The 25009-nt window shown below is 36.5% G+C and overlaps 1 protein-coding gene across 1 annotated transcript in view; it reads right to left on the reverse strand.

Annotated features, from left to right (window-relative positions):
• Positions 1-25009, reverse strand: part of LOC141331546 (VPS10 domain-containing receptor SorCS2-like) — a 173225-nt gene that overhangs the window by 102486 nt on the left and 45730 nt on the right. Inside the window, exon 3 of the mRNA XM_073836601.1 lies at positions 14306-14405. Within this exon, the coding sequence (XP_073692702.1) occupies positions 14306-14405 (100 nt within the window). The remainder of the gene's footprint in view (positions 1-14305; positions 14406-25009) is intronic.

The following is a 25009-nucleotide window of genomic DNA, read 5'->3' on the forward strand; positions in this document are numbered from 1 at the left end:
AATATTAGTTTTCACAAAGTTTGCTGCTAAACTGCTTTTAGATCTTTGTTTCAGTTGTTTCTGTGATGTACTGAAATATAATTACAAGCACTTCATATGTTTCAAAGGCTTTTATCGACAATTACATGACATTTATGCAAAGAGTCAGTATTTGCAGTGTTGGCCCTTCTTTTTCAGGACCTCTGCAATTCGACTGGGCATGCTCTCAATCAACTTCTGGGCCAAATCCTGACTGATAGCAACCCATTCTTTCATAATCACTTCTTGGAGTTTGTCAGAATCAATGGGTTTTTGTTTGTCCACCCGCCTCTTGAGGATTGACCACAAGTTCTCAATGGGATTAAGATCTGGGGAGTTTCCAGGCCATGGACCTAAAATTTCAACGTTTTGGTCCCCGAGCCACTTAGTTATCACTTTTGCCTTATGGCACGGTGCTCCATCGTGCTGGAAAATGCATTGTTCTTCACCAAACTGTTGTTGGATTGTTGGAAGAAGTTGCTGTTGGAGGGTGTTTTGGTACCATTCTTTATTCATGGCTGTGTTTTTGGGCAAAATTGTGAGTGAGCCCACTCCCTTGGATGAGAAGCAACCCCACACATGAATGGTCTCAAGATGCTTTACTGTTGGCATGACACAGGACTGATGGTAGCGCTCACCTTTTCTTCTCCGGACAAGCCTTTTTCCAGATGCCCCAAACATTCGGAAAGAGGCTTCATCAGAGAATTTGACTTTGCCCCAGTCCTCAGCAGTCCATTCGCCATACTTTTTGCAGAAGATCAATCTGTCCCTGATGTTTTTTTTGGAGAGAAGTGGCTTCTTTGCTGCCCTTCTTGACACCAGGCCATCTTCCAAAAGTCTTGGCCTCACTGTGTGTGCAGATGCGCTCACACCTGCCTGCTGCCATTCCTGAGCAAGCTCTGTACTGGTGGCACTCCGATCCCGCAGCTGAATCCTCTTTAGGAGACGATCCTGGCGCTTGCTGGACTTTCTTGGACGCCCTGAAGCCTTCTTAACAAGAATTGAACCTCTTTCCTTGAAGTTCTTGATGATCCTATAAATTGTTGATTTAGGTGCAATCTTAGTAGCCACAATATCCTTGCCTGTGAAGCCATTTTTATGCAACGCAATGATGGCTGCACGCGTTTCTTTGCAGGTCACCATGGTTAACAATGGAAGCACAGTCATTTCAAGCATCACCCTCCTTTTAACATGTCAAGTCTGTCATTCTAACTAGGGGTGTAACGATTCATTCATTTTCTCGATGCATCGATTACAAATCCTGCCGATGCATATGCATCGATCTTGAAACATGGATTTTTGAATCGTAAATCGTTTGTTTCAGTCAATAAGCGATTTAATATTTTAAAATCGAATGAATCGCGATTATATAACGAATATACGATGGATAATTTAAAAAAATAAAAATAAATCTTAAATTAGTTGCGTCTGCGACGTAAAGTGCGCCCTCACTGCAGTGGCGCAGTGGATTACGTCACTAATCTTCAATTCGCGCCTGTTTGTTGTCATCTGAATAAACGCAACAGTGCACAATGGAGGGCAACGAAGAAGTAGAAATTTGCAAGGCACCAGCCAACATGAGATCAAAGGTTTGGGATTACTTCGGTTTTCACAAAGTAAATGGAAAGATTGACAAGTCCGTTGCAGTTTGCAGACATTGTAAATCTGAGTTAAAATACTTTGGAAATACAACGAATCTCCGCAGACGTCATGCCATTAATATAGACATACCTGCACCTTAAAAGCAGCTAGTATTTCAGGGTCAGACGTGAGAAGTGTACAAATACAGTGTCTTTGCTGTATTTACACACTTTCTTTGCTGTATTTATACACTTTCTTTGCTGTATGTACACACTTTGCTGTATTTCCTAAATGTTTAGGAAATGTGTGCAATGTTTACAATAAAAGCACTCATTGTGCATTGAATATGTAGAAGTAGTATTATTTTTCTGGGTTTACTTGCCTTAATGTATTTTGAGTCCTAAGAAGTTAAGCTATTGAACTGAAGTCCTGAATCAAGTTATTAAATCTATTGAATGGTCATGAATTTCCCAAAAAATGATTTTATTTGCTCAGATACAGATGTATACTAAAATTTACAGAATAGAATCGTTAATAATCGAATCGAATCAAATTTCATTGTTAATCGAATCGAATTGAATCGTTCTGATTTGCAAAAATCGTTTTTGAATCGAATCAAAAACCTCTGAATCGTGAATCGAATCGATTCGCTGTCTACCCAAAGATTCACAGCCCTAATTCTAACCCAATCAGCCTGACATAATGATCTCCAGCCTTGTGCTCGTCATCATTCTCACCTGAGTTAACAAGACGATTACTGAAATGATCTCAGCAGGTCCTTTAATGACAGCAGTGAAATGCAGTGGAAAGTTTTTTTTCGGGATTAAGTTAATTTTCATGGCAAAGAAGGAATATGCAAATCATCTGATCACTCTTCATAACATTCTGGAGTATATGCAAATTGCTATTATAAAAACTTAAGCAGCAACTTTTCCAATTTCCAATATTTATGTAATTCTTAAAACTTTTGGCCACGACTGTAGAGTCCTAGTTGTTCCAATCATCTTCCATTATGGATAATGGAGGCTACATGCTTCTGTGAACCTTCAATGCAGCAGATTTTTTCTGAACTCTTCCCTAGATCTTTGCCTTAACGCAAGTCTGTCACTGAGCTCTACAGGCAGTTATCTTGACTCCATAATTGCTTTGCCATTATGGAGTAGGGAGTGTAGATTGATGTGGGAAAAAAGTAATTTAAAGTAGTTTAACATAAGGCAGCAACATAAAATGTGAAAAAAATGAAGGGGTATGAATAATTTCGCAAGTCACTGTAAATAAAATGAAAAATAAATATGGTATTTTTTTGTTAAAGAATATTGTATCAAAGTTGTATCAAACATACAGAATCAAAATGTGTTACCCGTTGCCAGTGGTTGCTCTTGTGTATCAAACTGACTGTTGTATTGATCTGACAGAGTGATGCTAGGCCACCAGGAAAAAATAAATAAATAAATAAAAAGCTCCAGTACAGAGTGTCCTGTCTTTCTGTTTTTTTTTTTTATCATCACATTCAAAATAATGCATTTTTTTTTATTTTAACCCATTTCATTTTACCTGCTTGTTTACTTTATACAGTCTACAATGCAAAAATGTCTATCCCTTGTGGTCCAACCAACGTTTTTAATTGTAAACAGTGCTAGATCTGTGCACTTTTCTCTCCTGATTCAGACGAGACGCCTTTTCCCTGAAGAAAGCAATATCATGGATAGAGAGTTGTTTAGCCAGAATCAGCAATTTGAAGTAAAGAAAGTCTTAAATTCAAGTCTTGATGGATTTGTTTCTTACAAACATTCAAATTTTTGTTTCACAAGACATTAATTGATGGACTGGAGTCGTTTAAACTCTTATTCTGACGGCACCCATTCACTCCAGAGGATCCACTGGGGAGCAAGTGATGTAATGCTAAACTCCAAATCTGTTACAATGAAGAAACAAAATCGTCAACATTTTCAGAACATTTCATTTTTGGGTGAACCATTCTTTCAATATTTTAACACAAAAAGATTCACCTACAGATGCAAAAGGCGCGTGTTTGGTTTGTGTTAACTACTGTACATATTATTACATGCATCATTAAGCAAAAACATCAGCAGACTCTTGGCATGAAAGACCCACGTTTGGCAGATCTTCAAGGATGTGCTGCTGCTTATTTCCTCGTCAGTATGGTAGGGTAGTGTAAATTAAATGAAATTAAACTAAATGAGGAATAACAAATCGGGGGAGTTAAAACGACAGGATGCACACAGCTGTCCAGGGAAGCAGTCATTTACAGCTCCAAACACTTTTTAAAATGTTCAAATATAGGTCTGAGACATATATAAGAACAACCGTTTTAAAATGACAGTAGCAAACAAACACACAATACACACCGCCGTTTGAAAGTTTTGTCAGTAAGATTTGTAATGCTTTTTAAAGGTTTTTCTGCTCATCAAGTCTATGTTTATTTGATTAAAAATACAGAAAAAAAACACAATATTGTGAAATATTATTGCAATTTAAAATAGTGGTTTTCTATTTTAAAATACTTTCTTTCTTTTCTACTTTAGAACAGGGAACATAATCTGAAGTAATACTGAATGTATTAGTGAGAAATTTGCTTGTTAGATATTAATAAATTCAGGGAATGGGGAATATTTAGTTTTTAAATCATTTGTTAGTATGGAACAACTGCTAGAAAGACTGTGCTTTTGTGTAAAAGTGTTTTTCTGTTAATTGAAATGTCTGTGATGAAATTCCTATTCTATATTTATTTTATACTTATGAGCTATACATTCACATAGTGTATTGAGAACTTATAAAGTGTGTAATTCACACAATACAAGCTATTAGTTTGTTTTATGTTTAGCTAATTAATACACTGTTAGGACAGAAACAAGTATAAAGGGTCTATAAGACAAAAATAAGACAACAACCAATAAAGGCCTTATAAATAGCTTGTAATGGCATACAAGTCCATAACTAGCCACTTACAAATGCAGTTATTAGTCATTAATTACTGTCTAATTCCTGATCCTTAAAATAAAGTGTTACCAAAATTTATTCCTGTGATGCAAAGCTGAATTTTCAGCATCATTACTCCAGTCTTCAGTGTCACATGATCCTTCAGAAATCATTGTAATATGCTGATTTATTATCAATGTTGAAAACAGTTGTGCTCCTTAATATTTTTTTTAGGATTTAGGATTATTTGATGAATAAAACATTAAAAAGAACAACATTTTAAATCTTTAAAACAATTAAATAAAAATCTTACTGATCCCAAACTTTTGAACGGCAGTGTATATTACTCTATATTTCAAATAAAATTTTCATACTACACATAACTGTGTTCCATGATCTGGTTATGTGCATGTGTGTATATTTTATTTTTGTGCTACAGACCTGTGCTTAGCAGTATAATTTATAAAGGCTCTCAAAAATCAAAGCCACAAAATGAAACTCAAAAGCCTATGCATGACCTTTAATTTGTTGAGGCTATAATTAACACACATTTATCTCATGTCCACAGATAATTACATAAAATCAAGCCTAAATAATGACAGACACCAAAAGTGGGTTAGCAGGGGGCATGCTGGTTACATCTGAAAAAGTAATTTTTGGTTGAAATACTTTCTCATATCCCAAATGGATATGCTTAGTCTATCTGACCAATGGCAGAGGGGAAAAAGTTCTGGAAAACAGTAATTATTTTGGCAATCACGTTTAGTGAGTCTACCGCCTCAGAATTTCAACATTTCTGCATTCAGTTCAGATTTATTTTTATAGATTTTGTTAAACAGGAATTGTCTCAAAGCAATTTTCAGTCTGAGGCCTAGATTGAACACAAGAGACAAAAAATAGTTAAAGAAAAACGGCCTCAATAATTCAAAGCTGCAATGGGACATGCTTTCTCCTCTTTTAGCATTAAAAGAACAAATTCTTGGTCATCAGACACTGCAGTACAATGAAGGTACTAAATTTTGTCTTCTATTGATTGGTTATGGAAAATTAGGTCAGACCGATCCATTTTATCTGTCACAAATTCCATGTAATGGCAATGATGACAAGAGATCAAACTGTGTGTGAAAATAAATCAGCGACATTTATCAGTGCTATCGATCTCTCCACAAGGTCAGGAGCATAAACAAGGTCACTGTGACATCAAAAACTTTATTACAGGCTCTGATGATATTCTCATGCAACTACTGCATGATTACTGAACTGATTCAAGAAAATCAATCACATTTTAAATTTCAAACAACATGTGTTTTAGTAAGTCTAAGTATTTTGGTTTATGGTTGTTAGGTTTCCTTTAGTGGTGTGAGGGAGTCTCTGTGTGTGTGGACACACATTACAAAAGAATTTAAAGCTCATTACAACTTAAAGAGCCCATGACCAAAGAAGCAATTTGTAATACTTACACTTGGCTAAACGATGGACTACTTAATTGACTCTATAATCTTTTAAAGCTGAGCAAAAAAAAAAAAAAAATCGTCATTTTCATCATTTAATCACAAGATTAATGAAACTCTCTGCTGCTTTTAACACGTTTAGGCATAAAAGTGTTTATTTGTCTCTGGCAATAATATTTGGCAGAATGTCATTTTCAATTTGACTGCAAATAGTTGATGTTGTGGAGAAATGCTAATTTTTATATTTTGAAATCTAAGATCTAACATGGATTTGTTGGTTGTTGATTTCAATAACATCAACAGTACTAATAATACATAATAAAGTGTTTGAATAATGAGTAAATGAGAATAACTTTTTGTTTTCCTCCAAGTAGGCAAGGGAGGCAGTGTCTCCTCAAAAAATTGGATGAGAAAAAAAAATCATAGTACAAAAATAAAACAACGCAAGTATTACAAAACATGAAATAAATAAATAAATAAATCACTTGTTTTTCTAAAGTAAAACTGTCCAAGAGCGACACCAGCAGGTAAAGTTATAGCAGACGTCAGTGTCTCTCTAGCCTCCCCTGAGCCCATTAAGTTTTAACACACCTAAAGCATGCGGTGAGTTTGGTGGGGGGTAATTGTGAATGAATGAGGGAAAGTAATGTGAGAGAAGGCAATGCTTCCACATCACAATATGATTGGATATGACTGGTTAAGATCGGCTGTGATTGGTTCAAGCGATAAATCCCGCCTCTTGTGTTTATGCACGTTTGTGAATCAGTTTGAATGAACAATAAAATGGCGTTAATGGGAAGTCTAATTTAATAAAGTAAGTAAACACCTCACACAGATATAACCACTTTGTTGTGTAAAAATAAGACTTGAAATGGCCTGAAAATATGATCTGTGGAGTTTTTTAGTGAACAATGAGCTTGTTGAAATTAGAGGTACATTTCCATGTCTGTGACCAGGGTTTACCGAACTCTGATGACTGATGATCCGACAATAAGTTAATTATGAAAAAAAAAAAAAAAAAAACAGCTAAACATCAGTTCATAAATAAAATATTTAATTGTTTAAATTAAATATATTGTTTAAATTGTTACTGCCTCAAGTTATTATTTTGGAATAAATATAAAATGCTTAAAAACACAAGATTTATACTTGGTTTTAATAAATAGAATAGCCTATTAATTACATTGTTGTATGTTGAATGTAAAAAAACAACACAGATTTTTATTCTGGTAGTGTAAGTAATATTTATTTCACCAAAAAACTAAGTTAGACTTGAATTTACATTTAATTAAAATAAAAAATGTGAGGATTTTGCATTTCAGAACACCACTGCACAGGCGCACACCACTGATAACTATATATTTCCAACATTTATTTATCTCCTATAAACCATGAACAACGGGTTCAAGATCCCTCTGCGCTTTGAGTATTATATCGCAGTGGGTTAACATGCCAATTTACAGTAGAGTCTAACAGTCTATGAGCTTCGTGTCTGGATAAACCCAGATATGACACCTAAAAATCCTTCACCAAAGAATGATAAAATGTGAGAAATTCCTGCTAAATTCTTAAAGATAAAGCAGCTATGAGAAACAAGTGAACATCTCTTGGCTTTTATCTCTCTTCCCTCGTTCCCGGCTCTATGAGAACTTTCACCCAGAGAAACATCATTCCATTAGGCAGTCACGCTCGTGGATGCGGCCTTTCCGCTTTCCGGAGCTGGAGGATGTGAACGCTGGTTGCTTCACTCACTTTCCAATGCATGTATTAAACTCCCAAATGTCAGAGATAGCCACTGTCTTTTATATCTGTTTTAGCTTGGTTTCAAGACACTGAGCAAGGAGATTTTAATCTCAGGCCTCATGCTCCTACTATAGCTGCTGAAGTAATGGGAGTTTTTCCAACAGAACGAGTCCCTCAGAATGGGAAAGGACTTTTCTATACTGCAAGCATCATTAGCGCAGTTCATAAAACACACACCATAGTGGGTGATTTATATATGGAAAGAAAACACCATCTATCTGAACATAATATAATGTAATAATGTTTAACAGGGACATATAATGAAAATCTGACTTTTTTGACGTTTAAGTGCTATAATCGGGTCCCCTGTGCATCTACCAACTCAGAAAATGTTTTGGTAAGCCTTTCTCTAAAAGCATGTGAAAAAATGAGCTGCTCAGATTTTGCTCCCCCCTGTGACGTAGAAGAGATCTTATTATAATAATACCGCTCCTTAATCTGCACTTTTCCACCCACGTCGCAGTCATTTTGTTTTCGCAAGCGACAATGGTGTACTAGCCATGGTGAAAGTTTGAGTAAAGCATGCTAACTGTTCTGTCTTAGGCTGCACAGACGATCACAGAACACTATTTAGAATCCCAGCCTTTGATGAGACAAGAGAGCAGTGGATTTATTGATTTATTTACTGTTTTATTACGCAGCTGCCACACAGATCTAATATATTTTATCCAAGCGGTTTATCTTCACAGACATAACCGACTGTTTTTGTAACTTGTGTGTTTTTAACATAAACTTGTGTGTATTTGACCGTTTAAGTGCAATAAGACATGAAAGCACTATTTTTGTGTGCTTGCTTCAGATGGGTGTGCTCAGAAAACCATATATCAGAAGTTTAAACTAATATGTGACCCTGGACCACAAATCCAGTCTTAAGTAGCACGGGTATATTTGTAGCAATAGCCAAAAATACATTGTATGGGTCAAAATTACCGATTTTTCTTTTATGCTAAAAATCATTAGCATATTAAGTAAAGATCATGTTCCATGAAGATATTTTGTAAATTTGCTACCATAAATATATAAAAACTTGATTTTTGATTAGTAATATGCATTGCTAAGAATTTCATTTGGACAACTTTTAAGGCGATTTTCTCAATATTTAGATTTTTTTGCACCCTCAGATTCCAGGTTTTCAAATAGTTGTATCTCAGACAAACATTGTCCTATTTTAACAAACAATATATTAATGGAAAGCTTATTTACTCGGCTTTCAGATGACGTAAGAATCTCAATTTCGACAAATTTACACTTATGACTGGTTTTGTGGTCCAGGGTCACATATGGTTTAATACGCATGATTTCAGCGAGATAGACATGATAATCAAAACCAAATAGATGTTCTTTGGCAGAGTATCTGAGGTACAGGCTGTAAAAGCACAACTCTATTCTGTAAAATTGGACAGGGAACAGCAGCTCGTTTGCATTTGAAGAAACATGCACAAAATCAGCATGGTTTTGCTTTCACTCAAAATTGGCTTTTTTGAAATGACATAATAAATGATCTGTGGAGTATTTTGAGCTGAAACTTTACAGACAAATTCTGGGGACACCTGAGACATTACATTACATTTCATATAGTAAAAAAGGGCATAATGAGTCTCCTTTATGTTTTATGGCACCAAATTTGTGACACCAAATCATGGATGTAGTCAGTTTGGGTAGTAGTCAGCAAAAAAGGCAATGAAGATGAGTTAAATAACATTTAATAATTATAAGATACAAATATGCTAATGCTTCAAACAGTATGGAATCTGAAACAAACCAGAAAAGTATAACAACATTGTTTCTCTGATAAAGTAGAAGTGTCCTGCATTCTCATTTTGAAGGCCATTTCCTATTAATGAACTTTCCCCGTATCTCTAGTGTGGACGAATCTCACATTATTTCTTGAATAATTACTTGCTGGAGTTCCAGCGAGAGATAAGGCGGGACAAAGAAAGTGAAATTTATGCCGTTTGAAATTAAACTGTTTGCTTAAACTCTTTGTCTGAACCGCGCAAGCTATTAATGAAATGAAGGCAGGCGGCACTGAACTCCACTGAATCCATTACTGCAGCATCAGCTGCTGTTAATTCCACCGCTGAATATTTCTAATTAGAGACTGAGAAAAGATACTGCTCATCTTCGTTAAGGGACTTAGAAATGTGATTTAATGGAGGTCAGATATATTAGAGACAAGGATAGCTTTATTTGCAATGACTGTCAGTCTTGCTTTTCTGTCTTTGCCTCTTTCCTTCTGACGCTTCTTTCTTTTTGTGGCTCTAGCTCTCATTCACGCTCGGTTGAGCTTAGCGCTGTAGAAATAAGGGGGCCAGACGCTTTGGTTTTGGATCAGTGGCGTTTGATCCCTCCCCTCTACGGTGGGGCGCTGTCTAACGCCACACTGATTGACATTGTGTGGTTGTACGGTGACCTGTGGGGTGTACGAGCGCATTCACCATCACTCTCTCTGTCTCACAAACCTTGACACACATGTTTTGATTTAAATACACACTCAGATAGGGCTGAGCAATACAGCTGAAGAGTAAACGCTGTGGCTCTATGGTGCTATCAGACATTGCTCTTGTTTGTTTGAGCATCCAGGCACTGCAACACTGAATTACTCAGTGCAAGTTTGGTCTGGAACTATCTGTTTAGGGAATTAGGGATTAGCATTAGGGAAAACTGTTTAAAAACAAAATTTATTTTATACATTTTCAAAAATCCCAGCTTATTTTTCCTGTTAGAGTGGGCGAAGCCATTTGTAAATTTAATGCATCTCATTTCCAGTCTCATCCACCTCCAGCTATTTTTAGCTGTACGAAACATCTTGTTTTGTTGCTTGATATTGCAAACTGGTGTTTCTTACCATATTATTTAAATCAAGTATGTTATTCATGAACACACTGGTTTGTAGTGCAAAGTTTTACCGTTTACTGCACTTCATTATTCTTCTCATTATTTCCCTACAGCGGCAAATGAAACAAAAGTCTCGCACATTACCATAATACAGCTTACTTATGCACTGAAAAATAAGTAATTTATACAAATATATGAAAAATAAACAGCTTAAAACAAGTTTATGAAAAAATAGATTTAAAGGGGTCCTATAATGCTTTTTTACTTTTTTGAATTTTTGTGTGGTGTGTATATTTGGGCATTAAAAAACATCTACAAAGTCACAAATCTCAAAATCTACTCCAAAGGTTCTTTTCAAGAACTACAACGAACAGCTCCTTTGGACTACAGCGTTTGTTTTCCGGATGCTATGATGTCACAACGCGGTCCATTAGAATATCATTAAAATAAATCCCGCCTACGGAAATTCGAATCGTTGGCGGGTGAGGAGGGACAAAGCTAACTTTAGCAATGTAGCATGGACAGCTGCTTCTGGGATGCTTCAGCGAGCCGCAGGACGGCTGGTATAAACGCAAGCATTGGCGAAAGTGGCCGCAAACTGCTCCATGTCGGAGCCGCGCCGTTGATGTGTGTGGTACAGAGGGTCAAAACACATGCGGAGCTGTGGCTGATGTAAACACAAGCATTTAATAGAGTGACAGTCATTGGTGGCCGGGTAACAGCCGTGCCATAGACGTGTGCCGTGCACGTGAAGAGATTTATTCATCATACAGTGTAGATAGCTTCACTAGCCTTATGCTGGAGCTGGTTTCGGGCATATAAATAATTAAATAAATTAGCACAATAATGATAATATCATTTATCGGCGATCTCGCAGGCTGACGATAGGACCAACACTACTGTAGCGTATTATTTACTCACCCTCCATGCATCCTAGGTGTATATGACTTCCTTCATTCAGACGAATGCAATCAGAGTTATATTAAAAATTATCCTGGCACTCCCAAGCTTTAGAACATCATATACTGGTGTTTCCCTCCATCAGTACAAAACAAGTCCAATGAAGTGCATAATAAAAAGTGCTTCACATGGCTCCGGAGGGGTCAATAAAAGCCTCCTATAGCGAACCGATGTGTTTTTGTGAGAAAAATATCCATATTTCAAAAGTAAAAATCACTTTAATCTAGCTTGCGCAGTTGTACACAGAACTTGCTGCTTTGGGAAGGGGTGTGGCAGGACTGAAACATTGTCTAAGCAATCGCAACACAGTGGGACTGCTAACCAATCACAACACATTTCGTTTTTCGGAAGGCGGGCCTTCATCAAACCCGGAACTAATCGAGCCATTTGTGCCAGGCTGGGAAGAAAGCTATTGTAGTAATGTAAATTATGTGAAAAATAATGCGTTTTTTGAACCACCAAGCATGAGAGCATGTTCTAGTGCAACCACAAAACTAAATAAAGTCTTTGTAAAAGAGCATAGGACCCCTTTAAGAGACAAAAAAATGTTTCAGTGTTGCATGAGCCTAGTAAAACACACCACAACAATTTATCTTGGATTAAGATTGAATAAAGATAATACAAATTTGTTGGGAAACGGCTGAAATGTGTTCAAAATGTTTGACAGCTTTCCTTAATAGCTAATGGAGCTTAATTTTTAATTGGTAAACATTTATTTAATCTAGTTACTTTTAGCTAAACAATTAAATTAAAACTAATTTAAACTAGTTTTAGTAAAAAATAATGTTTTTACCATTCATTTTATATGAATTTCACTCCACTGTCTAATTTTCTACATGAAATTATGACATTCTCCTTTTTTTCCAACAAATCACACAGTGCAAACTGCATTTGTGTGTGTGTGTGTGTGTGTGTGTGTGTGTGTGTGTGTGTGTGTGTGTGTGTGTGTGTGTGTGTGTGTGTACATACATGTAGTCTAAGTAGGCAAGCAGTCCTAGTTGTATATGACTCTCTTCTTTCAGACAAATACAATCTGAGTTATATTAAAAGATATTCTGGCTCTTCCAAGCTTTATAATGGTAGTGAATGGCTGTTGAGATTTTAAAACAAAATAAAGTGCATCCATCCAACATAAAAAGTGATCTACATGGCTCCAGGAGGGTTAATAAATGTCTTCTGAAGCGAATCAATGCATTTGTGTAAGAAAAATATCCATATTTAAAATTGTATAAAGCGCAAATCTCTACCTTCCGCTAACTGTCGTACTCACAGTCATGAGAGAGTGGCGTTTCAGCGGATGACATAGGATGTGAACTATCATTTTAATGGCTAAATCAAAATCAACATATGAATATGAATAACATATCTCCCAACAGTACACCCAGCCAAAAGGCATTTTTTATTAAATTACACATAGATACCTTGACTAAACTGCACACAACACACAAATATAAACACAGGGAGAGAGGTGTGAGAGATGTGTGATTATGATGAATAGCATCATAATATGACAACCACTGTCCAGCAGCACGACTATCATTTCTGTGAGTCAGAGTTGAACTGTGTTGCCAGCTCTGCAAATAGATGCTTTTCCTGCAGCTCACTGCAAGTGCCCCAGACGGCAGCGCCATCAATGAGGACACTCAAGGGTTGCTTCATAGAAGCCTGCAAGTGTCTGTTTTCATGAAAGCCACTTTTTTTCCCAGACACAGCAGAAAGTGCACGTATTGTCCTGCCCTGCTCAAAACACTCTTTGTGTCGACATTCAAGGTACGGCCGTCCGACATTTAAAGATAAAAGAGTCTGACGTGGGAAAGGGGTTTGACTGCTACGCCATCAGAAGTGACTGTGGAGTTACTTTTCCCTTTTGTCTCCTGAAGTCCATACTTCCTGTGCAATTTACTCTGCAGCCACAAACATCAAAACACAGCTATGTTTCTCAAACATACTGCCTATAATTTGGAGTAAGAGTTTTTTTCCTGTGAATTAATAATATTGTGGCTTGCAACAAAAGCTGAAGACAGCAGACAAGCTTTGATGTGTCTCTGCTAAATCGCCTATTATAGACAGCTAGCACTTATTCAGCTGTGACGTGTGTTCATGTAAAAGGGGTTGCGAGGAGATTACTAATGAGCAGGAGATCCCTGTAAACTTCATTAGGATGACTTTGACACGCTTGAACATGTCATAGTTGCTCTAGGGTGATCATTACCATCAATCTCCATAAGGGAGGGGAAAAAAATTCACATGACCTTAGGCTCCTCACATTTAATTATACTCACACAGACTCACAGGACATATTTATTAGATGTATTTGAAAACATTCTAATATCAAGTGAGAAAAACCATATGGGGCTCATAAGAACAATTTTATATAGTCATGTGAATCCCTGATCTGTGCTTAAACATGCACCGCTGCCAATAATTTATAATTGAGTGTTAATTTCAGTCTGTGCATGATAATTCATTTCCATACTCACATATTCATTAACATATGTGGAGAGAAAAAACCTAATTAATATCACAATCATATGCATCCAGCATGATACTAAAATGGCAGTAAAAGGGGGAAAGTGAGGAATTGTTTATTAAACTATTCATCAAACTGACAATTTACAGGTTTTTTGCTTTACTACCTTTACCTTTCTATGAAAAAATGACATTATTTTTAGTTACAATAAAGAACTGTGAAACGATTTAGTAAAGACTCTTACCTTTTTCTTATTGGTGGGACAGATGTAGAAGTTTGTGACTATGATGGTTGTCCCAGGCATCAGGTTGAGCTTGGTATAGGTTGACCCATAATCACTGGATCTGCATGGAGGAAAGAAGCAAGAGAGAGAAAGGTCTAAATTACACTGCTTAATTACTGAGTCACACACAGAAAGATATGATAGGACACAAACGTACAGTTGAAGTCAAAAGTTTACATACACCTTGCAGAATCTGCAAAATGTTAATTATTTTACCAAAATAAGAGGGATCATACAAAATGCATGTTATTTTTTATTTAGTACTGACCTGAATAAGGTATTTCACATAAAAGAAGTTTAAATATAGTCCACAAGAGAACATAATAGTTGAATTTATAAAAATGACCCTGATCAAATGTTTACATACACTTGATGCTTAATACTGTGTTGTTACCTGAGCGGTGTGGGTTTGTTTTAGTGATAGCTGTTCGTGTTCATGATAGCTGTCCCTTGTTTGTCCTGAACAGTTAAACTGCGCACTGTTCTTCAGAGTGTATGATTTTGAGATCCATTTTTCACACTGAGGACAACTGAGGGACTATTACAGAAGGTTCACTGATGCTTCAGAAGGAAAACAGGTTTTAGAGCCAAGGGTGTAAACTTTTGAACAGAATTTTCTATTTTGCCTAAATATCATATTTTTTTTTTCATTTAATATTGGCCTTCAGAAGCTTTATTTGTGTTCTATATGTTTTCCAGAAGACAAAATAATTAAATTTACCCTGATCTTCAAATTCAAAAAAGTTTCCACCCCTGGCTCTCATTCAGGTCAGTACTAAATAAAAATAACATGCATTTTGTATGATCCCTCTTATTTTGAGACAAGAAACTTCTGGAAAATGCTTTTAAACATTAGTGTGGATGGAGAGCCAAAATTTTTTGTTTTTTCAATGCATCTAGATTAATGTAGACATTAGGGGTGTAATGATACACAGAAGTCACGGTTCGGTATGTACCTCGGTTTTGGAGTCATGGTTTGATGAGGAAATGTATTTTTCCATTTATTTTGAACAGACATGAATGCTACAAACATGTATCATGAGCAGTTGTTTTTGAATTAGACTGTATAATTTCAGGATTTAAAGCAAAAACAGAATGGTCTGAATTTAGATTTGGAAAATTACGCTATATAAGACACCTGCACAAAACAAAAAAAAGCAGACGGACTGAATGAAAATGCTAATGTATCCCCCCCCTCCCCCCAACCCAAAATAAAACTTAAAAAAACGGTTACAATTTATAGCCGGTTGACCCAAAACTTTACCACACTGTTGATTTTAAACAAGCAGGTGGTTCTTCGAGCTCTTGCATGCCATCTGAACTCTGAATTCTTGTTTTGGATTGGTGCCATAGACTGTATCCACCTTATTTTTCAACTTTTTGAAAAATATGCCGTTTTCTGTGAATGTGCGAGACTTTTGGTAAGGTTCATTAGCTGCTGTAGTAAAATAACAAGAAGAATAACAAAGAGTAGTAAATGGTAGAACAGGTAAACAGTTTGAAATGTATTCAGCTGAAAGCTGAATAAATAAGCTTTTCATTGATGTATGGTTTGTTAGGATAGGAGAATATTTGTCCAAGATTAATTAGATTAGATTAGATTTTTTTAAAAACTGGAATCTGAGGGTGCAAAAAAATTAATTAAGTTCTTAGCAATGCATTACTATTAAAAAATTAGTTTTGATATATTTACAGTAGGAAATTTACAAAATATCTTCATGGAACATGATCTTTACTTAATATCCTAATGATTTTTGGTATAATTTTGACCCTTACAATGTATTTTTGGCTATTGCTACAACTATACTTGTGCTACCTCAGACTGGTTCTGTGGTCCAGGGTAACAAATGGCCGCATACACTCTTACGGGGAAAAAAACATGGATGGAGTGTACATGACGGCACCCCGTTCTGGACTGATCGGCTATGACTGACTGTATTTGTCGTCTGACAGATCCGTGACGGTTTGGGACAAATATATGTACCATTACAACCCTAGTAGACATAGCCTAAATGACTGCTATGATATGAAATGACAGAAAGAAACAAATAAATACACACACTCAGACTATCAACCTTACAAAAAGAAAAAAACAAGAATGTTCAGTTTGTTCCTGACCAAAACAGCATGTTAAAACGGAGAGCAGACTCTGGTAAGGACAGTGTCAAATTAGTTTTGAGTATGACAATGTTTCAAAGGTGGCAGGTAATGTGAACTAGCCAGAGATTGATGTCAGCTCATGGAGAAGTTATTTTAACTCCTGTAGATATAAGTCATGACAAGGCAGCATTACAGGTGTGGAAATATTTGCAAAAATCAACCAGGCAGACAGCTGTGGCCTAAACCAGTCTGACACTGTCAGAACCAATCTTTATCACACATCACAGTTACATGAAATGCACTCAAGAACAAGGTCAAGGTCACAGGGTTACGTTTAAAATGACATTGTCACTTTCTTTTAACTCACTGTTAACATGCAGTGAACCTCTCAGTTAGTTTGAGAAAAAGCATACTGCTGCTGGCAGCGATATACTGTGCAAAATGCCTGATCAAAGCCTATTCCTCAACACAAACATACAGCACTAAAGACTTCCCCCATAGAACTAATTAAAAAACAGAAGTGAACAGAACTCTTCTCTGGAGCTCCTGCTGAGCTCACATTTTTGTTTCTTACTTGACAGAACAGAGGTGTTTCAGCTCGGGAGGTTTAAATGAAAGCGGGAGGGAAGGCTGGGCAGGGTGGGGGAAGCAGGCTACTGCTGATCGCTATGCCAGGCGTCATGTTTCCAAGACTTCACAGCGAGGTATCAAGCCAGGATGAGGAGCTAAAGAAAGTCTGAGGAATAGCACCCTACAAACAGCCTTTTAAATTTAAACATGATGATAGTGAACCTGACAGATTGCGCTTTTCAAAATGTGTCTGTTTTTGAAATGCTTATAACCCGCATACATACAGTATATAAAAAATACTGAGATTGTTTGTTTGTTATCAAACTTGTCCTATCACTCCAACATGACAGATGGTATAATCACAAGAAAGGCAGTATTTTATTATTACTGTTTAAAATTTGCTTGATTATTACCAAAACATTCTCACCTTAGCTAATTTAATTAAAAAAAAAAAACACGCCAAAAAGCCAGCATTTTTAAACCGTAATTGAATTCCTAATACATGCCATTCATTAAGAAGAGTCGAGATTGTTAATTAGAATACGCAATCAGACAATGACGGCGTTCAGCATCTCCGAAGTGGAGTAAAACTCGGCAGAGGTCATCAGCGGAGTTGGTGGAGCGAGCGCCAGAAACAGCCAACTCATTAAGTAAATCCTCTTGTGGAGAGTGAAATGTCAGAGGCCTCAGAGGAACATTATGTAACTAATAAAGCTAATTTGGAGGATTGTGTGGCACGCTGCGCTTCGGTTGCCAAACGTTTCGCTAATGATGCTAACTTAATCGGATGGCTCATTTAATGCCACTGATTAGCTGACAGGACTAATGTCGCTGGTGAAGGAGGAGTGTGGATAATAAAGAAACATGGAGAGAAGAAATGGTGGAGAAGGAGAACAGGGACAATAAGCTGCTTTGAACTTCAAAACAAATCGACTTTCCAATCAATGATTCTGACTTTTCCACATTAAAGTACACTAGGGTTGCACGGTATACCGGTACTACGGTAGTATCGCGATACTAAAGCTTACAAAAACCCGCGGTGCCATTGCATTTTTGAAACGGTAGTATCGTCCACACGGTATTACCGTGAGATATGTTGTAGATATTTTGAACACTGTTTAAAACGTTCATGCACGCCAACAGAAACATTACAAGTTGATTGCCAAAATGTCTTTCTCCTGTGCATTGTGTAGTACAGGCTGTGTATACGCTTTATGTGCTATTCAGTGTTTTCCGACGCTTCAGTTCAGTTTGAAATGAGCAGCTGCGCGTGCACATCGTTGTTCACGCTGCAGTTTCAGAAGAGAGGGTGTGATTCAGACGTCTAATGTTATTTAAAAAATAGCAGCTCAATAATCACTTATTAAACAACAAAATATTTTACTAGAAAGAATTTTGGTATTTTTATTTAGTTGCCCACTTTTAGAACAAGTGTAATAATTCGTTTCTGGAAGCATCTTTGCGATCACAAATGCAATTCCATTCATTAACATAGTGGTTTTGCACTTGGTTCTTATCAATCATTATATATGTATTTTTTAACATTATAAATGAATACGTTTTAATATACAACCTGCTTACTTGGAAATTTTAAGATATGGCAGCAAAAATGCTCGTGACAGTTCAGCAATACGACGCCAGCAAGATGTTTTTGTTTCGCTTCTGTGTTCGAATCTGAATTGGCGTTGGTTTGGGCGAATCACTGATTCACTAAGCCGAGTCATTTGATTCGCTCCTGAATGATTCAGCCGTTTTGAAAGAATCGTTTGAACGACTCAGTGATTCGATCATGAACACTGCTGCCACCTGCTGGCTGTTTTAAGTTTCCCATCATATTACATTCTTTTACAACATATTTCTATATTCAGAGTTTTGTATTTAAAACAATAATCTTATAACATTACTTATGCAATTATAAGTACAGTCTAAATGTATAATACCACATCTAAATGTCACTCTATGAAGCTTCTGTGCAGTGCTCAGATGAGTTTTGTTTACATGATTTTATAGATAACAATAGCCAGTCATTCATTCACATTAATGAAGTATTCAGAGAAAAATCTTGCCTGTTTTCATTTACATCTTTTTATTTATGAATTTTTTTATTCATTTTGTAGAATTGAATTTTAAATTAACAGAATACTGCATGGTATCGTGATACTACTTGTTGTCGTGATACTTCAGCTGGTATAGTATCGTAAGTCATTTTTATGGTATCGTGACAACCCTAAAGTACACAGTATATATTTTAAAAAGTTTGGTGTGACGGCGAAGCTGAATTTTCAGCAGTCATTATCAGTCTTCACTGTCACATGCTTTTACAGAAATCATTAACAGAAAAAGAAAACAAGGTGCATTTCAAAACAAATTGAAATATAACAGGCATAAAATATCCTGATATCAGCAGCATCATCAGCCAATCTACTGATATAAAGTCAATCTACTTGTATAAAGACAATTTGGTTTCGAGGCAAGTCTAAATCTCAGAATAAATCAATTTCTTGCCATGAGGGAAAGTGAACTGTTTCCGAGTTTGGAAATGAACAGAAAACATTGTGACTTCCTGTATTCATTTGGGATCATGAGTCATACTCCGTGCAGACATTCACTGTCACATTGAATCACGGTGCAAGGTATGAGAACAGCCTGTGTATTTGGAAGGAAGCGCTGGAGGAAAACAGTGCGATCGAAAAAAGGTACAAAAGCATCTACGCATCGAAGAGTGTGCACGTTATTCTACAAAGCCTTGCACATGTCCTTGTCCTTGACTGTTCTTTTGCTTATTGATGGATCTCTACTGAAAATAACCCACACTTTGACAGGCGTACTTGATTTCTGTGCTTGTGTAAAATCCTTCAGAGTCAGACCCACCACTAGAGACACAGCGAGAGGTTAGCATTAGCGTCAAACATAATTTACGGAAGTGGTGTCATAAACATTCTCTGACAGGTCTTCCAAAAACTAGACACTGGCCATGACCAGCACCTTTAAGAAATGTGTTTGTTTGAATCATTGATTCCTCCTCCTCCAGAGATCTGCTGCTAACATGTATGCATGTGTGCAAAGACATCTTGATTCAATATTTCAAACTAAATCAATCTCATTTGCATCGTTTGATCACTCTTCAGCATCATTCGTCATCTGCTGTCACATATTCAATGTTTAAATAACATACTTTCCCAAAATATACTTGGTCAAGCGGCTCAAATCTGCTAGTGATAAGCCTAGTACTTAAATGTAATGTGCTCACTATAGTGAATTCCAGTACTTTTTAAATCTACACGACTATATTCAAATAGAAAACAGTTATTTTAAATAGTAAAAATATTTCAAAATTGTCCTTTTTTTGCTGTACTTTGGATCAAATAAATGGAGGCTTAGTAAGCGGAAGAGACTTCTTTAAAAACATTAAAAATCTAACTGTCCAAAAACTTTTGACTTTACAATGTAAATAAATTAAAATCAAACAATCTTACATAATCAAAAACATTTTGTCCATCTTTGAAAGTCTATATCACAATATAGCATCAATTAAAGTCACCTTTATTTCTTCACAGTAGCAAACAAGAAAATAGCGTCATTATTCGTTGTGCGTCAGAACACCGGCTCCTGCGTCAGCAGCACCACATCATGGTACTCTCGTGAATCCGTGGCAGAGACCTTTCTGGGCCTTGAAAGTGTCACTTTCATTGCTGTCTATGCAGGGTCAGAATGCTCTTGTATTTCATCAAAAAATATCTTAAATTGTGTTCCGAAGATGAACGAAGGTCTTACAGGTTTGGAACGACATAAGGGTGAGTAATTAATGACAGAATTGCATTTGAGACCCCAACTACGCAAGCCAAAGGCAATGGTGGCAAGAAACAAAAACTCCATTAGGTGACAGAAACAGAGACAGAAAAGCATCTCAGTCAGAGATACAGTTCTCCTCTGGCCTAAGTGAACAAACACTGTGTGAAGCTGATTGAGGTACGCCACAACAGGTGAAACAAGGTAGAGCTTCTGTTTTTAGTTTAGTTTAGCCAGATTAACCAGTTGTAGGAGACTGGAGTATTAGTGGTCATAAGCACAATGATTGTTCACTTGTCTCCTTGACACGTTCATAAGCAGCCACAGGGACCTGTGACACAGTATGTATATACTGAGTGAAATTCCTGTTAAATGTTTATAAAAGTGTCTGCCGAACGATGTAAATGGGTATGCTTAGACTCAAGGACATATGAACGAAAGTCTAAAAGCTTGAGGGAATGTTTTTCATTTGCACAAACAACTGTTAACGTCTATGACTTTAGAAAGAACAATTTGCAAATCAAAATATGTAAATGGTTAGTAAATCACGTAACAGAAAGAATGCACATAATTTTCCTATTGGAGAGCGTCCAATATACCGGCAAATAACGTGGCATTTCTTGAACGTTTACATGACTTCAACATGTTTCATAACCTACAGTACAGAACAGTAGGGCTGCACGATATTGGGAAAAAATTACATTGCAATATATTTTTTTCTTGCGATATATATTGCGATGTGTACAAATTCATTTATGTTCATCAGGTTGTTTTGAACTGCTTAAAAATCAAATAATAATTCAAGAATAATTGGGGTAATTTTGTAAGCATTTTCAAAGAATAAAAAAATGTAAAAGTACAGTATAATCGAAACCTTGAAATAAAATACTTTTTAAAGCTTATTTTGGGTAGTTTCATAAACAGTTTGACTCACCGTATTCACTGTCAATTTAGGCAAATCAAGGCTCTAATATGAAATTAATAATGAATATTGCTTTTATCCTGATGAAAGGGAAATCAGCTTCTTCCTTTCACGAAAAACATTAAAAGCTTAGCCAAGATGGAGGAACAGCTGATCATAGCTGTTACAGGGATAACTTTTTTTAGCAGCAGAGCTACTGCAAGCAATTTTTAGTTTTGGAAATCCATTTATCTTTGTTTATTTATCTTTGCTGAAACTTCCGCGTCTTTAGGAGAGCGCGGCTCATGGTTGCTTAGCAACGGCAGACGCCGCTCTGCCACTCAAGTTACAGAGCGCTTTGGAAAGAAGGAGAAAGCGGCGCGCCTAGCGTTTTCCACACGTTTTTAGGCGCGACATGTGGACGGTCCCTTAAATTCGTAGTGTTTCCGCGAGTTGTGGCAATAACTGCCAGGCATTCCCGACAAAGCACCTGTTTTTGGTCAGCAGCATCCTTTTTTATCCAAAATACTTCCATATGACCGACGTTGCGTTTCTTTTTGCGACCGAATCTTCCATTTCGGCGCTTTTCTCCCATCCCGCGCTCATTTCGCCATGCGCACGCAGAGACTGCATGCATGAAGTAGGTGAAGCAACGTTTGTAGTTTTTAAAGAACCTTTAAACATGAGTTAATTACTTTATTTTAAACAAATATAGATCCGTGAATAGAAAGTTTAGAAATATAGAAAATAAATTTTTAAATCAGACACACATACATTTTTTTTTTGCCCTGCATCGTGACTGCCACGATGTGACTATCGCGCATGCGTACATCGCGATGACGATGCTGAAACAATCTATCGTGCAGCCCTACAGAACAGCAACTAATTAATTTATTTTTCCATAATCCTGAAAGAACAAAACATTGAAGAGGGTTCAACGTCTTTGCTGACTCACATCTGCGTCAGTTTTTAAATACCCTACATACCATTAAGATGCGCAAATAGATTGAAGTAGGACATGAGGAGCCAGGTATCAGCGCTCAAAATGATCTGTGAAGTGCTTATTTCACTGCTAGAACAGTGCAAAGTGCTTGTGTGCCACCGTGCAGATATCCCCTAATCTAATGATGCTGATTTCCTTTCATCCTTTGTGTTTGTTGTTGTGAAAATTAGAGGTATTATAGTCCTACTGCATTTAAGAAACAAGGCACTCTGGTGCTGGATGTTGGCACACACACAGTGTTTTATGCAGTGTAAATGCATTTAGGCTGAATTCAACCATTTTAATGAAACGCAAATAACAGTGAAATTTAGCTTGCTGTGTTATTTATTCCTAAACACTAAATCAGATATTAATTATTTCAATGTGACATTGTTTTATGATATTCTTAATAAAAAATGAAAAAGAAAAATATGCTGTTTGAACATTCAAACAGAAAACAAAACAGAAAAACAATTAAAAGTACACAACAGCCACACAATTGGCTTCTACGTTTTTGAATCATTAAAATCATTTCCTGGCTGAAAACCACACAGTTAAAGGAGTCAAAGCCTGAATTGAATACTAAAGAGAATAGCAAATTAGTTGTAAATAAAAACAACAAATGTTGAAATTAGGAAAAAGTCATTTCCAAGTGTGTGAATGTCTTGTTGGGCTCTGTGTTGGCTCCAATATCAGAAAGTGGAAGCGAAACCAAACCACTCAGTTTAGTAAAGGTCGTCTATCAAAATTCTTTGCACGAACGAGGAGACTTGCGAGAGAAGCCATGGAACAGCCAAAAAGATCACTTTGAAGGTTCAGCAACAGAGAATATGAAAGCATGTATGAATTTTGCTAAAAAAAACAGTGACCTGAATACAATAAGAAACCAGTTGTGGTCAAATGAGACATAGCTCTTTCTAGGGAAAATCACAGTGATCTGTGTAAAGCAAGTCTAACACATAAACTTCAAAATGCAGTCACTGTACAAGGATGTGCGGTGAGCTGAATTAAACAGAGTTAAAGGGGATATCGGATGCCGATTTTCCACAAGTTGGTCTGATTCTTTATGGTCTTCATGAAATGTCTGTAACATACTTTGGTTAAAATTCCTTACTGGTCATGTAAAACAACACCCTTTTTATCTTGTCAAAAACAGCTCTGTTCACAGCGAATCATTATGTTGCATGTCTCTTTAAATGATAATGAGCTACTGCTCACTCCACCCCTCTTTCCCATTTTTTTTGTGAATTTGGTGGTGCAATACGATCAAAACAAAACTAATCCACTGTGCCCTTAGTGACTCTGATGTTGGGAGAGAATGAAAACTCTTATGTTCACTTATACATCCAACTACAAAACACCAGCATTACTTCTGAGAAATGGCGGACAGTGTTCAACTGGCTGAGAGCAGAAATATGCTAATTTGGGACAGGCCATCAGAGGTCAAAATGGCTTGATAATTAAGACTGTTTAGGTTTTTTGGGGATTAAAAAAAAGGAGTGAATGGATTTTTATCACTGTAGGGTGGTGGTGTCCACAAACTGCTAAGACACATTATATTATATTATACATTATATACAAACACCATGTAAAAGTGAATTTTGCATCTGATGTCCCCTTTAAGAACAAAATAAAAGAGCTAACCTGATGATACAGAACAAACTGAGGCAGATTAATAACACTTCAAGATTACAATATTTCAATACAGTTTTTGATATAAACTCAATGCGATGGCCACTCCATTCAGAGATGCCTGCAATGTATTTGGTAGTTATTAAGCCACTGCTGATGAATGTACACCCCTCATATTATACTGCCGGGCGGCAATTAATTCTCACTAATGCCTTCTCACTTACTATTATGAAAGGCTATCATACGGTTTTTATTGCACAGAGAGCAGGAAAAGGTCATCAGACTCCATAACTCAAATCTGTGAATATTTCAAGGCACATCATTCCCATAAATGGAATGTTTATGATATAGCTTTTCAACAAAGTGTATGTTTGTATTATATTATTAGGTCACTGCCATAAATTTGAAATTATGTGAAGGAGTAGTTCGCCTAAAATTTCTATCATTATTTAAAAACTGACTGAGGAGCAGTGAGCCAGTACACATACCTACACTGCACTTATGAGTATCTTGAGGCTTAATTACGTGAAGAGGTAAGAAAATGTAGAGGGAGCAAACCAACAGTTTCTTCAGTCAGTAGGAGAAGGTTCATCTACCACTTAACCAACAGGAGAGATCATTTGAAGCGAGGCAGTGAAGAGAGAAAAGAGAAGTCTTGTTGAATCCAAGTGTTCATGAAAGTTACAATGAC

The sequence above is a fragment of the Garra rufa genome, chromosome 3 (genome assembly GCF_049309525.1).
Source record: "Garra rufa chromosome 3, GarRuf1.0, whole genome shotgun sequence".
Taxonomy (NCBI): Eukaryota; Metazoa; Chordata; class Actinopteri; order Cypriniformes; family Cyprinidae; genus Garra; species Garra rufa.